Raw genomic sequence first — 14,321 nt, 5'->3', positions numbered from 1 at the left:
TGATTCTCATGTGTAGCCAGGCTGAGAGCCAAGAGGCTAGATCATTAAGGGGCCAAGTTCAGACACATGGGAGATGCCAACCTTGTTCCTTCTCTATTCTATGACCTCCTACCTCTTCCTAGTATACTTTGAATTGGGGTGGAGATATGGGATTGGCATTGAGAGAGAAGGGACTATAATTTAAGCGAAAACCAACGGGATGCAGTTTTAAGAGAGCTTCTAATTTCTTATAAAAAAAATGCTCTGGTGAACTAATCACCTTACACGCAAACCTTTGTAAGTATCCATAATGTGTTTTCTTGGGATAAATTCCTACTCTGAGTTAAAAGGTATGAACACTTTCTAAAGTTTCAATAATCCAAAAATTCAATAATTCAAAAAAGTATTGGCCATCTTGGTTGGTAGTAAGTTCTAGTTAATATCATTTTATCATTTGTTATTTTTCACTTCTTTAATGTTCATTAATTCCTTTTGTATATTAGTCATTTGTATTTCTTCTTTTCTGAAGTGGCTATTCATGTGCTTTGACCACTTTTCCATTGTGGTGGTCATTTTTTCTTATTGATTTTTTAAGACTCTTTATATAGGAGTGTATTAAACTTGTATGTCACATACATTGCCAATACTTTTCTTGATACAGTATTTTTCTTTGTTTTTAATTTTATTTGAGACTTTTAGGTATACAAGTGTAAATTATGTATGTAGCCATGCAGCCAAATTTACTAGTCTTACCCTCCATGGTCTCTTCCACTACTTTTAGGTTTATTAAGTTTTTTATTGCAAATTGTTCTTGTAATTATTTTATGGCCTAATTTCCAACATTAAATACTTTGCCCCATCTGGAATTTCTTTTGGCAAAGAAACTGCCTTAATTTCAACAGCCAGATGGCATACCAAACACGAGGGCCCGGGTGTGAGCTTTCTCTTTCACCCCACTGATCATTCTGTCTGTCCTGTCTTGAGCTAACACCACACTGTTTTAATACTGTAACTTTATCATTTACTTTAAGATCTTGCAAAAAGTACAGTTGACCCTTAAAATAACACAGCTTTGAACAATGCACGTCTACTGACAGGTGGATTTTTTTCCTGATGAATACAGTCCAGTACTGTGAACATATTTTCTCTTCCTTATGATTTTCTTAATGGCATTTTCTTTTCTCTAGCTTACTTTAAGAATACAGTACAGAACACATATAATGTACCAAATATGTGTTAACTATGTTATCAATAAGGATTCCAGTCATCACTAGGCTATTAGTTGTTAAGCTTTTGGGGAGTCAAAAGTTATACGTGCATTTTCGACTGCGTGGGGGATTGGCACCCCCAACCCCATATTGTTCAAGGGTCAAATGTGTATTATTCTTATTTTTATTTTCCAAAAGCATTCTGCCTATTCTTTGATTCTTGCTTGAATATTATTTTGGAAAAGCCTTAAAATTATTACAAAATTAATGCATATTAAGACAATATTGTTTGCAAATATTGACAAATAGATCGATGGAACCAAAGAGAGAATCCACAGATGGGAAATATAGTATTTTATACCTGCAAGAGAAGAGGGGACTATTTAGTAATTGATTTCAGACATTTGCTTATCTAATTGGAAAATATTAGAGCGCTACGTCAGATTACATACAAAAATAAATTCCAGCAAAATTGGCAAGCTCTGTGAATAGTCAGTTTATAGACAAGGAATTGAAATGGCCAAGAAACAAAAAAGAATCTTACCCACAGTGATAATCAGGGGAACGCATATAAAAACAATAACTAGATATCATTTTTCTTCCATACGAACTGGCAAAATTATTTTTAAAATATAATATCTTAATATGTAGAGGTGATGAGGTTGAGGGGAATTGCTGGGAGGGTATGGATTAGCATAAACAATTTGGGAGCATCTATTAAAATGCGAAACACACACACACCCTACGACCTAGTGTATCTACTCAGAGAAACACCAGCACGTACACATACTAAGGGCAAGTGTAGCCAGGACTCTACCAGTTGCTAAGATACTGAAATACTTCTCTTTTGGTTGGGAGACAGCCCCCACCTCAAGTCCTGCAAACGCCCTTGACTCCCACTGCCCAGGCCACTTTAACCTTCTCCCCTCTGCCCCATACTGTTCTGTGATCAAGAGTTAATGAGTTAATTCCAGACAGAGGTTAGCTCCCAGATCCCCTTGCAGCTCTGGAAGCTATTCTAGTTGGTTGGGGATATTTGACTGTGATCCCTGTGTTCAAAGGTGTTCGTTGAAGCATCGTTGTACGAACAGACTGGAAACGACTTGAAGCAGACACTGCTGACGGCCTGCCAAATATCCACCTTCTCTCTCAAACCAACAGAACCTAGTAACATTTCCATCCATCCACAGCTACCCCTTGCTGCCAGAGGTAGCCGTGTGATTGAGTTCCAGCCAACGAAAGGTGCGCAACATTCATGTGGGATTTCTCAGAAATCTCTTCCCCTTCTTCCATGCAGTTGCTGGGATGGAGATGTGATGATTATGGGGACCGCAGCACCCAACTTCAACCACAGGAAGGTGGGACACATCCAAGGTTACCAAGAGCCCAGGTGGCTGTTAACTTCATGGAGCCGCCATGCTGATGATTCAGACTGCCTCCTTCTGGACTTCCTTTAAATGAGACAAATTAATATCCTATTCAAACTGCTGCTACTTTGGGTTTCTTGGTTATAGGCAGCCAAGTTTAATCACAATGGATACAAACCTAAACTCCTATTAACAGGGAAATGGCTAAATCAACCATGATATATAAACAATATAAATCATAAATAAGCTGAGACATCACGTATTTGATGAAATACTTGGCAGGGACCGAGTTAAATCTACAGGCATTTCCATGTTGAGTGGGAAAAAAAAAAAAAAAAAAAAAAAAAAAAAAAAAAGCAAGGTGCAGAATGTCTTCATCGTACATGCCCTCTCCACTCCAAACCCCTATTAAACTCTGCTGGGTTTTCCTAGTTTTCACGAAAGCACAGAAGAAAGACCGAAAGTGTACCTCACAAACTATGCTAACATTATGAACTTTGGGGGAGAGGAGAAAAATTGCTGGGGGGTGGCCAAAGGGTCCCTTATCTTTGGCCGCACCCTTGTACGTTCCTACAAAAGGGGTGATTCCTGTACTACTTGAATGGTACAAATTAATTAGGTTTTCCACCTACCCACCAGCTGACCTTCTCCAACTGTTTACTTGCCTGCTGCTTGCTGCCTGCAGTGTCCATATTTGAGAGCTGTCAGAGCTGAGGGCTCAAACCTGGAAGAGCAGACTCGTTGGCACACAGAGATTAGCTTGAGAGCCACCACCTGAGTGCTTTGTGTTGGAGAAGTTCAAGGTTCTTTCAGAACGCCCCATCACACAGATTGTATACCATGGCATCTGAGGGAATGAAATACAGGTGTTAATCCTCAAGGACAAAGAAAGTAAGAGGACACAACAGCTAATGAGAAATGACAAGAAAAAACCAGAAGCACTGCTTGACACAGCAGAGCTGAGAAAGTTGAACTGAACACTGACGAGAGGAACAACTGTCAAAGGGAATTGTCAAAAGCTCAGTACTTGGAGGCATCGGGGGCCTCAGAGGGCAGGGGACAGGTGCAGGGGCTGAGCAGCCGGCCCCTGGGTACCACTTGCCAGGCATACCACTGCGAACCCGTACTGTCCACCCTGCAGTCACTTGTTTTATAGAAAGCTTGACTAAGATGAGCTCCAGGCAGGGAGATCTCAAACGGAGTAGAGAAGAGAGGTGTGCTGGTATGAACCAAGGGGAGAAGTTAAAACCACCCACTTATGGGGTATTTATTCCTGGGTCCCCTGCCAGAGTCCTCCTATTAGTTCTCATTTTGGAATGAGGCCAAAATGAGATTCCTTGTTGCTGGAGAATAGTGGGGTGAGGGGGGCAGGAGGGAGGGGAATGATCTGGGTAGTTGGCAGTTTTCTTTCAGGCTTATTGTCTCCAAACAATTCTTACCATCTTGACAATTCTTTAGCCCCTGGGGTGGGTCCACCGTCTGAATGAGCTGAGAAGCCACAGACAGCTTTAAACAGAAGGGTGACCCTCACTGTTGAGAATGTTTTAGGAAGGCCTGGTGGAGACTATATTGATCAGTGTCTCATCGGGAAAACAAACATCCTAGGTATTTCAGACAGAAATTATTCAATATGGGAGATTGGTTCTTTTTTTTTTTTTTTTTTTCAACGTTTTTTTTTTTTTTTTTTAATTTATTTTTGGGACAGAGAGAGACATAGCATGAACGGGGGAGGGGCAGAGAGAGAGGGAGACACAGAATAGGAAACAGGCTCCAGGCTCCGAGCCATCAGCCCAGAGCCTGACGCGGGGCTCGAACTCACGGACCGCGAGATCGTGACCTGGCTGAAGTCGGACGCTTAACCGACGGCGCCACCCAGGCGCCCCGGGAGATTGGTTCTAAAAGTGACAGAAGGTGGATGGAGCAAGAAGGGGAGGGTGGGGTTACTCAGAAATTAGTAACTGCAGGAGCCAGCCCCAGGCTGTGGAAGCAAAAGGGAAAATGTTAGCAGAGCCCATGACTGCTCCATCACTTTGGGTTCTGGAGGATCCGTGACTGTCACTGCTGCCCCAGGGACCACAGCCACACCCACCTGGCAACAAGCCAGGAGGTCACACTCCCACTAATACTGCAGGATCCTCCAGGCCCCAAAGGTGTCCATGAGGTGGAGGGTCTGCTACACCCGGGAGATCTGTGCTGCCGAGGCCACAGGGGTGCCCACTTCAACCTCCACGCTTCACGAGCACGTTAGAAGCCAGCTAGGATGACAGCTGTGGAGGTGGTGAGAGGCAGTCAAGTTCAGTATGCATTTTGAGCAGGGAGACAACAAGGATTTGCTCACAGATCAGACGCAGGGGATGCGAGAAAGAGAGGTCAAGGCTAACTTGGTTATTCTTGGCTTGAGCAAATGGAACAGAATTGCCATTTACTTGGATGACCAAAATTATGGTGAAAGCAGGTTTTAGGGAACTAGGAAGAGTTCAGTTTGGGACACGTTTGGTTGGAGACGCATCGGCAGACACTCCGGGGGAAGGAGCTATGAATTTGAGATGCAGCAGTATACAAGGGGTGTAGACACCAGGAGACCCAAGGTGTCGCTGAGGGAGGGAGTGTTCACAGGAAAGAGATGATGTTCAAGGACCAATCTCTGGGATAGTCCCAAGTGAGCGGTCCTGGAGGTAAAAAGAAGCCATCAAAGGAAGCTTAAGAGAAGCAGAAAAGTGAGAAAAACACCAGAAAAATGCAACACCTTCAAATCCTGGTGAACAAAATTTCAGGAAGCAAAGGGCATCCGCTGTGTCACATGCTGTGCATGGGCCAGGTCCCACTAAGATGAAGAGGTGTCTTGAGTTTCGCACTATGGATGTCACTAGTGACCTCAAGAATATCTGTCTCAGAGGAGAGGAGGAAGCATAAGCCTGACTGGGATGGGCTCAATGGTGAGTGGGTGGAAAGATTTGGGAACCAGGGAGTAGAGCACTCTTGAGGAGCTGAGCTATTGACAGGGATGGTGTGCCAGTTGGGCTGAGAAGTGAGGTCAAAACAGTATTGCTTTTCTCTTTTCTAAGGTGGAAGAGATATCAATTCATTGATATGCTGATGAGAAGGACCCAGTGGAGAGGGGACACTGATCATGGGGGAGAAAAAGGGAAGGCTTGCTGGGGCCATGTCCTTGAGTGGGCGAGATCTAGTACACAAATGGAGGGGCTGGCCTTATCAAGAAAAACATAGACCATGAACATTAACAAGAGAAAGCATGTGAACATAGCTACAGGCAGGTGGGTAGAGGTGATGGTAAGAGTTCTCTTCCAGTTGCTTCTATTTATCCATGAAGTACAGAGGAAGCGAGGCTATCAGATTGATCAGGATGGGGAGGAGATGTCTGAGGTTCAAGAAGAGGAGAGAAGGAACCAAATTGTTACATAGGAGAGTGAAGAATGAATGGACGCGGGAAATGGAGCATGATTGCCAGGAAATGTGAAGGGTCCACTTGAGATCCGGAATGATGAATTCTAAGTGAGATTAGTCACCATGCTTGTGCGTTTGCTGTGCTCAGCTGTGTGGGTGCAGGCACCGGGCACTGAGTGGGAAGGAGGTTGACTTTAACCAGAAAATACAGCAGTGAGAGGTCAAGGGAGTTGACAGCGTAAGTGCAAAGTGACTACGTATCATGTTTATCTGTGCAGAGAGGGCATGAAGGGGGTGATCAATGAACAGAAAATTCAGTCTTTTAAGGTAAGTTATGCTCTATCTTCATGCTAAGATTGTTGTCCTCCAGACAGAGGGGTCTTCGGGGGTGGTTACCTATTTATTTAATACTCATTTACTGAACACTTGCCGTGAACTAGATCCAGGGTTGATAGGTGGTTACTTTCCTAGAAGCATCTAAAGTATCAGGTAGATAAGCTCAGGATCCAAAGCAGGAGGAGTGTTAGGGGATTGCTGAGAACAGAGGTTGACTTTATTGTACTGTCAATAAAATTTTCAAGTAGGTTGAAAGATGCAGACCTAGTTGAAAAGTACATACTCCTATCAATCAAAATAAGTAAGCAAAAAAGAATTTATGGATGCATGTAATTGAAAAGTTTGCAGTATAATAATGGCTGATGTTTATTGAGGGCTGTTAGCCAGGTTCTATTCTAAGTGCATTACATCTATAATCTTTTTTTAGTCATACTAGCAGAGCCAGAATTTGAACTCAGGCAGCCTGCTTCCAGTCACTGAACTCCTAACCACGATGCTTTACTATCTCTTGAAGAGACAGCTTCAGGCAAAGCTGGATCTAGGGAGTCAAGCACTATTACCGGGACTCAGTCTTTCCCTTTCACTCTGCTTACTTACATGCTGAACTAGTTCACATGTGTGTTAGGTTCTCTCCATTCACAGTAGCTGCAAATTTACACCATTCTTAGAGAGAAAGCTATTTTCTCTTTTTTAAGCTTATTTTTATTATTTTGAGAAAGGGAGAAAGAGAGAGAGAATAAGTGTGAGCAGGGGAGATGCAGACAGAGAGGGAGAGAGAGAGAATCCCAAGCAGGCTCCACACCAGCAGCATACAGCCTGATGTGGGGCTCGAACCCATGAACCCTGAGACCATGACCTGAGCCGAAAACAAGAGTCAAATGCTTAACTGACTGAGCCACCCAGATGCCCTACTATTTTCTCTTTCTGAAAGTACTAGACCTTCATAGGTCTGTATTTAATGATATAAAACAGATTCACAAGGGACGCCTGGGTGGCTCAGTCGGTTGAGTGTCCAGCTTCAGCTCATGTCATGATCTCACGGTTCTTGAGTTCGAGCCCCGTGTTGGGCTCTGTGCTGACAGCTCGGAGCCTGGAGCCTGCTTCAGATTCTGTGTCCCCCTCTCTCTCTGCCTCTCCCCAGCTTTCACTCTGTCTCTCCCTCTCTCAAAAATAAATAAACCTTAAAAAAATTTTTTTAAATAGATTCATAATATTGTCAAGTAAAAAAGCATTTTATAAAACAGTAGATATGGGCTGACCCATAAACAAACAGATACATTTTTAATAGGAAGGATGTAAAAAAGCATTAGTGATAGTTACTTCTAAGTATCATGATTTGGGGGACCTTTTTTTTTTCTCAGTATTTTCATTTGTTTCTACATCCAGGATAATATAATCTATAATAATAATGTTGAAGGGAAACACAAAACTCAATACAAGCCAACAATTGTATCTCCCTAAGTTGTTCTCTGTAGCTAGGTACTCTTCCTATACCACTAAGATCTATATTTCAGAAATAGATACATTGGGGGGCACCTGGGTGGCTCAGTTGGTTGAGTGTCTGACTTCAGCTTAGGGGCCATGATCTCATGGTCCATGAGTTCAAGCCCTGCGTCAGGCTCTGTGCTGACAGCTCAGAGCCTCCTTCAGATTCTGTGTCTCCTCTCTCTGCCCCTTCCCTGCTTGTGCCTCTGTCTCTCTCTCTCTCTCTCTCTCAAAAGTAAATAAACATTTTTAAAAAATGGGTACATTGGGGGCCACAATGGTGACATTCTCATCTGCTTCCATTTGGTTAAAAACAAGGAGATGAGAGGGAGTATAACCCAGGTATTCCGGGTCAGCCATACCCCATTACTGCATAAGTGAACAGGTTAGTATCTCCCCCAATAGTCCATACAACCCACTGTGGATAAATTTTGAAGTGAAATATAAGTTTCTTTCTTGGAAGCCCTAACAGGGTAATATGTATTGGTCCATGGTCCATCAAGGAGGAGAAAGGAGATCAAGAATCCAAGGGGGTCCCAACATGAATATGCAGGCCAGATTCTCAGTACCATGCTGATTTGTAACCAGCTGTTGAGTCCCTGCCCCAAGGGACAGTTGCATTAGGAAGGCAAGATGGTAAGATAAGGTGAGCAGAGGGGCGCCTGGGTGGCGCAGTCGGTTAAGCGTCCGACTTCAGCCAGGTCACGATCTCGCGGTCCGTGAGTTCGAGCCCCGCGTCAGGCTCTGGGCTGATGGCTCGGAGCCTGGAGCCTGTTTCCGATTCTGTGTCTCCCTCTCTCTCTCTGCCCCTCCCCCGTTCATGCTCTGTCTCTCTCTATCCAAAAATAAAAATAAAAAACGTTGAAAAAAAAAAATTAAAAAAAAAAAAAAAAAGATAAGGTGAGCAGAAGATTGTGTGGGTTACGTAAGGCAGATTGTGTGGGTTACATAAGGCAGGATGGGAGGTGGGGGCAGGTAACAGTTCTGACCCAAGGGAGGGTTGTGGCTGAAGCTGATCATTAGCCAGCCCATCGTGCTTTTTTGCACTGGTTTCCTCCTTCTCCAGCCTGTATCATCTGGGAGAACACAGAAAACCTCCTTGAGATGGTTTCTGTAGGGATAGTAGTAATCCCTATCTTACCGGGTTATTGCAAGGGTTAAATTAGGTACTGTATCCAAATGCTTAGCCCAGTGCCTGGTGCTGAATAAACGCTCAATACGTGGTGCACATTATTACAATGATTATTATTGCCAACAGCAGAAGTAAACCGACATGGAGATGACAAAAGATTTGGAATCTTACAGAGCAGTACTTGCAATCAACCGCGACTGCTGGCCTTCCAGATTGGTTCCCTTCTATAGGCAGCATCTGGCCCCTTGAACTTCCGCCCTCTGACTTTAGCCAGAGGATGGGGCACGTAGAAAACCTTCTCTTTATCCTCACTTTCAATCCATTCCTAAATGGAGAGCGTTCATGCACACCCTCCTGCTCAGATGTGAACTCTGCCCCTCACACAGCCTGCAGACCTCGTGAGTCCATTTCACAGTCCTCTCTCTCTTAGGAACCACCCTCTTTGGAACATTTTCTCACATTTCACAAAACTCAGCCCTGGGGGGGGGAGGGGGGAAGGAAACTTACACTGAAATAAAACTGAATAATAAGGCTTGATTGGGTCCAAAGACTTAAGGGAAAGAAAATTTCCTTGTTTTGTTAATTTCCAATTCAAGGTCTTAAATGTAGGGTGTAAGGGTGGGAAGGAAGATTCAAGAGAATTCAGATACAAAAGAGCAAACGAAGACTCAGGACAGGAAGAGAAGGATGTCCGTCCTGAGGTTCATTCTGTTGCTATTCTGTTTATGCACCCAGTCCACCCCCCACCCCACCACCGCCGTTCCAAATCCCTCTTCTTCCTTATATTAGCCACAGTCAGCTTCTGTTGCTTGCGACTCAGTAGCCCTTCCTGGTTTATAAATAAAAGGGAGTAAAAAGGCAGTTAAAAGTGAAGAAAATAAACAAGGTCCAAAGAGGAACAGACAAGATGGGGAAAAGTAGCCAGATCTTAGGACTGTGTCAGATTTTGAAGGATTCCAGTCCTAGTCTGTGCATACCTGCCCCCCCCACCCCCACCCGCCGCCATGCCCTTAAAAGAGAATCACAGTACTTCTGGAAAAAAGATAGGGGTGGGGGGTGATGAGCAGGCACATCTGCTGTCTCACTCCTGAAAAATTCTATGCAAATCACGGTCACTACTGTGGTTGGAAATTTGAAGAGGCAAATTTGCCTGGCTCTGATGGGTTGGAATACCCAGGCATTTCACAGCTTATGAATTCAAAGATAAAAATAATTTTTAAATTGAGCCAAGTAGAGAATTATGAGAAGTAACTACATTCACTTTTTTTCCTAAGAAAAAGTTCTTGTCAGAGCAGATTAATCCACGTTTAACCTTGTGATTTTAACAATAAGGTGCAAGAAATAAATAACGGGTTCACAATGTGAAAAACTTTTGAAGGTCTATATTAGAGCTACTTCCAACATATTTGTTTTGATATTATTAAAGACCTGAGTGAAGAATTAATTAAGTTGCAATCAAACACGGAGATGACATAATGCCAACAGAGTGGTTCATACCTTGAATAAGGGAGCCACAGAACTACACAACATCAGAAAACCAAGGTTTTCATAGTTAACCCTGACTCCCCACTTTACAGCTGAGAAAACTGAGGCTCAGAAAGATCAACCCATTTGCCAAAGAGTAAGGCTGCCAGAATTCAACTTTTCTATGCGTCCTTTTTGAATAAATGAAAGCTGCATTGTGATTCAAGATTCAACTAGACATTTGTTAAAAACTAGAGCAGTGAGCTGATGAGACAAGATAAAATTTAATCAGGTCAGAAGTGTAAGGACCTAACATGTTGGGTCCAAAAAAGCCCACTGTACAAGCACAGTATGGGGTAGATATGCCTTAATCAGCAGCGCCTGTAAGAAACACTTAGAGATGTTACTCAGCTGCGAGCTTGAGATGTCAGCAGTGTGATAGAGCTACAAGAAAAAGATAATGGAGTCACAGGTGGCATTACTAGAGACAGTTTACAGAAGGGAGGTGAGCATCTCCGTGAACTTTTCAACCTACAGCTGGAAGTCCTCATTTGGTCCCAGGTGTCAGGCTTTAGAAGTAATATAGACATGTTAGTTCACAGCTGGGAGAGGAGCCTGGGATGGAATTCTGGGAGGAATGATCAAAGGAAGATAGGGAATTGCAAAGCGCTGTCATTAGGAGCCCAAATCCTGAGTCAGTTTACCCCGCGGCCCTGTTGATTACTGATTGTGTGTTCCTTAAGCCTTACTCTCAGTCTGTAAATTAGGAATTATAATAGTATCTATCTCCAAAGACAAGGGAGGTAGTGCATGTCAACTGATCTGCACATTACTGGCACCAAACAAGCACTCAGTAAATGTTCGCTACTATTAGAATTAAGGAAGTGAGGTGATGTGGGGATAATGGTAACAAACTCATCGGGTTGTGGTCCATATTAAAGGAGTTAACACTGGGAGGGCTCGAAACAAAGTTGGTAGTTATGGTCTGTAGTAGAGGGACTGGCCTAAGGTTTCTAGGGATGGGCCCGTTTGGGGACAAAATATTCCCTGGCTAGGGCTAAAGTCCACAGAACCTGATTAGATTATTCTCTGAAGAAGGATGTTTAGTTTGTGGGGGGCAGGCAGTGGAGGTGATGGTGGTCGCTCAGTGAATGGTGTGTGGGTAGCACTTGGTGAACACCTGGGCACAGTGATTTGGCATTCCTGTGGGGTGACAACTTAGCGTTCTTGGCCACGGTGATTTAGGTCTGTTCTGATGTACGGTTCTGATCCACTAGTGTGGTCACTCAGGGCAGCACTGGGGTTGGTCACCCATGCCTGTTCTGTGCATGGTCGCTGAAAACTGTCCTGCGGGCAATTGCCGGGAAATCATTCGAAGAGGAAATGCTCCTGGAAAAGTCCTCCCTTGCGTTTCCTCCTCATGCCACGGCATGAAGTCCACCGCATCCTGGACCTCAGGGACGCTGTGGGACCCCCAACAGCTCCCCGGGGAGCAGTTCGCCGCTAGGGGGCGGCCGCTAAGAGAGGAACCGGCCCCGCGCGGAGTCCGCTCCTTTGGGGTTCCCTCGCCCGCCGCGTCCCGGGAGCTGTGGAGTGACAGTGGGGTGGGGGCGCATGCTTCATGGGTGTGAGACAGAGCGAGCCGCCTGGATATGAGTCAGCGCGCGGGGGGCCAAGGAGCTCCGCGAATAGTCACGGAATCTCACTCACGCCCTGCTTCTCCACCCATCCCCGTCTAGAGCGTGTGTCCCAGTCCCGCGCGTGTGTGCGCACACGGCACGATGTCTGATTCCAGGCTGTGTGTGTCTGGTGAGACGGGGGTGAGGGGGACAGGGGAGGGTCCGTGTTGGTGTTTCCACGCCCTTGTGGGGTGAGGGGGTGTGTCCTGGTCAGGGTACGTGTGTACCTGTGTATGTGCGTGCGTGCGTGTGTGTGTCAGTGTGGTGGGACCGTGCATCCGTGTAGAGTGCTTGGGTCTGCGCCGGGGTCTGAAGCTGAATGTTGGCGCAACCTGGGCCGGGGTTCCCACCCCTGGGGGTGCTGGGGGCGTTCGGCCTCCTGGAGGAGTAAATGCCTCGCCACCCCAAGCCGGCCAGGGCTGCACAGGGAGCGGCCTGAACCGGGAGGGCCCGGGTGGCGCGTACCTGGGAGGGGCAGGAGAGTGGGGCGCAGGGGGCGGGCCAGGTCCCAGGGCGGGGCGCGAGCTCGGGGGACCCGCGCGGCTGACGTCAGGCGACTCCTTAAATAGAGCCGGCAGCGCGCGCGGCTCGGCATTTCTCGAGGAGCCGGAGCGGGGCCCGCGCCAGCGCCACCGTCCGGTCCGCCCGCCAGCCCGCGCGGCCGCGCAGCCGCCGAGCGTGGGGCGCCGCGCTCCGGGGACCAGGAATGGGGCTTCGGGCACTGGGCGCGCTCCGAAGCCGGCGCACGTGAGAGCCGAGGAGCGCCGCCCGGAGCCCCGTGGTCCGGGACGGGGAGATGTGGGACGCGCAGCCGCCTGTCCCCCGAGGAGCCGCCGTCCCCGGGATCCCCGGGCATGGTGCGCGCCCCGGCCGGCAGTGCCCGGAGAAGACGGCGCCCCCCACGCCCGACACGCGGGGCCCGGGCAGCGCGGCGCCAGCCCTCTAGGCGGCCGCAGGGCCACGACAGCTCCGCCGCCGGCGCCCCCCGGAAACCATGACCCCCGGCGCGGGCCCATGGAGCCATGGCCTATAGGGTCCTGGGCCGCGCGGGGCCAGCTCAGCCGCGGAGGGCGCGCAGGCTGCTCTTCGCCTTCACGCTTTCGCTCTCCTGCACTTACCTGTGCTACAGTCTCCTGTGCTGCTGCGACGACCTGGGCCAGAGCCGCCTCCTTGGCGCGCCTCGCTGCCTGCGTGGCCCCGGCGCGGGCGGCCAGAAACTTCTCCCGAAGTCCCGCCCCTGCGATCCCCCGGGGCCCACGCCCAGCGCGCCCGGCGCTCCCAGCTCGCCCGCCGCTGCCGCTGCCGCTCCCGCCCCTCGCCTCCCGGCTGCCAACCACTCGGGCTCGGCCAGGCTAGGCACCAAGCGGCTGCCCCAAGCCCTCATCGTGGGCGTGAAGAAGGGGGGCACGCGGGCTGTGCTGGAGTTCATCCGCGTGCACCCGGACGTGCGGGCCTTGGGCACCGAGCCCCACTTCTTCGACAGGAACTACGGCCGCGGGCTGGACTGGTACAGGTAAGGAGGGGGCGCCCCGCTCCGCGCGCCGGGGCCCCAGTCGGGTCCATCCTTAGGGCCATCTCCAGCGTCTCCTCTCCCTCTAATCCGGCTCGTTGTGTGGTTCAAGCTGACACGTGGGGGGACTCTAGCAGGATTCACCAAGAACTTCCCGGGGATGGTGTAGACGGGCACGCGCTTTGTCGAACTGCAAAGGGTGGTTGTTTCTGGAGTCGCCGGAAGGGAAGGGGGATGTCTAGCCAAACCTCAGGGCGAGCTGGTGAGCTAGCTCCGTGTCCAGCCTTTGGGGTGGAGCGGGATGCCCGGGGAAGGGGCGGGCCGGGACACGTGCCGCTTCAGAACAAGGCCCTCTCCTGACCTTCGTTCATCTTTCCCGGCGTCTGAAGGACCCTGAGAAGGGAAAGTCAGAATAGGGCCCCCTTGCGGCAGGGCTCTGCGCTTGGATGAGGTCCCCGGTAGTTCAGGCACACGGAGAGGGCATCCTCTGATGAGTGGGGATGAGGTGGGGGGGTCCCTTCTGGAGGGTCATTTTTTACCCGGACTGAGACGCCCCCACCCTGCGCCCACCACTCCCCGGTCGTTCTGACTCTGAATGAGTGGCCTTAGGGTAGTGGAAAGGAACTCTGGATTTGAGTCATGCTCTGTCACTTAGCTTGAGCAAATTCCTGAAATGCTTTGAGCCTCGATTTTTTCACCCATCCCAGTGGTCAGGAAAACAGCCTCGTCCTGGTGTGCCTCCTAAGGCCTTTCTAA

At 48.1% G+C, this 14,321-nt stretch overlaps 1 protein-coding gene and 1 long non-coding RNA gene across 2 annotated transcripts in view; one reads left to right on the top strand and one right to left on the bottom strand.

Moving 5' to 3' along the window:
- Positions 1–636: 636 nt before the first annotated feature.
- LOC131501702 (uncharacterized) lies at positions 637–13,273 on the bottom strand. Its single transcript, XR_009256856.1, has 3 exons — positions 13,174–13,273; positions 3,216–3,401; positions 637–2,634 (listed from the first exon to the last, which is right to left on the bottom strand). It is a non-coding gene; the product is annotated as an uncharacterized LOC131501702 (long non-coding RNA).
- Positions 12,654–14,321, top strand: part of HS3ST2 (heparan sulfate-glucosamine 3-sulfotransferase 2) — a 94,141-nt gene continuing 92,473 nt past the window's right edge. The window contains exon 1 of the mRNA XM_058712109.1: positions 12,654–13,568. Coding sequence (XP_058568092.1) covers positions 13,078–13,568 — 491 coding nt within the window. The 5' untranslated portion in view covers positions 12,654–13,077. The remainder of the gene's footprint in view (positions 13,569–14,321) is intronic.

Source organism: Neofelis nebulosa, chromosome 18 (assembly GCF_028018385.1).
Source record: "Neofelis nebulosa isolate mNeoNeb1 chromosome 18, mNeoNeb1.pri, whole genome shotgun sequence".
Taxonomy (NCBI): Eukaryota; Metazoa; Chordata; class Mammalia; order Carnivora; family Felidae; genus Neofelis; species Neofelis nebulosa.
This window is presented reverse-complemented; position numbering and strand designations above follow the sequence as displayed.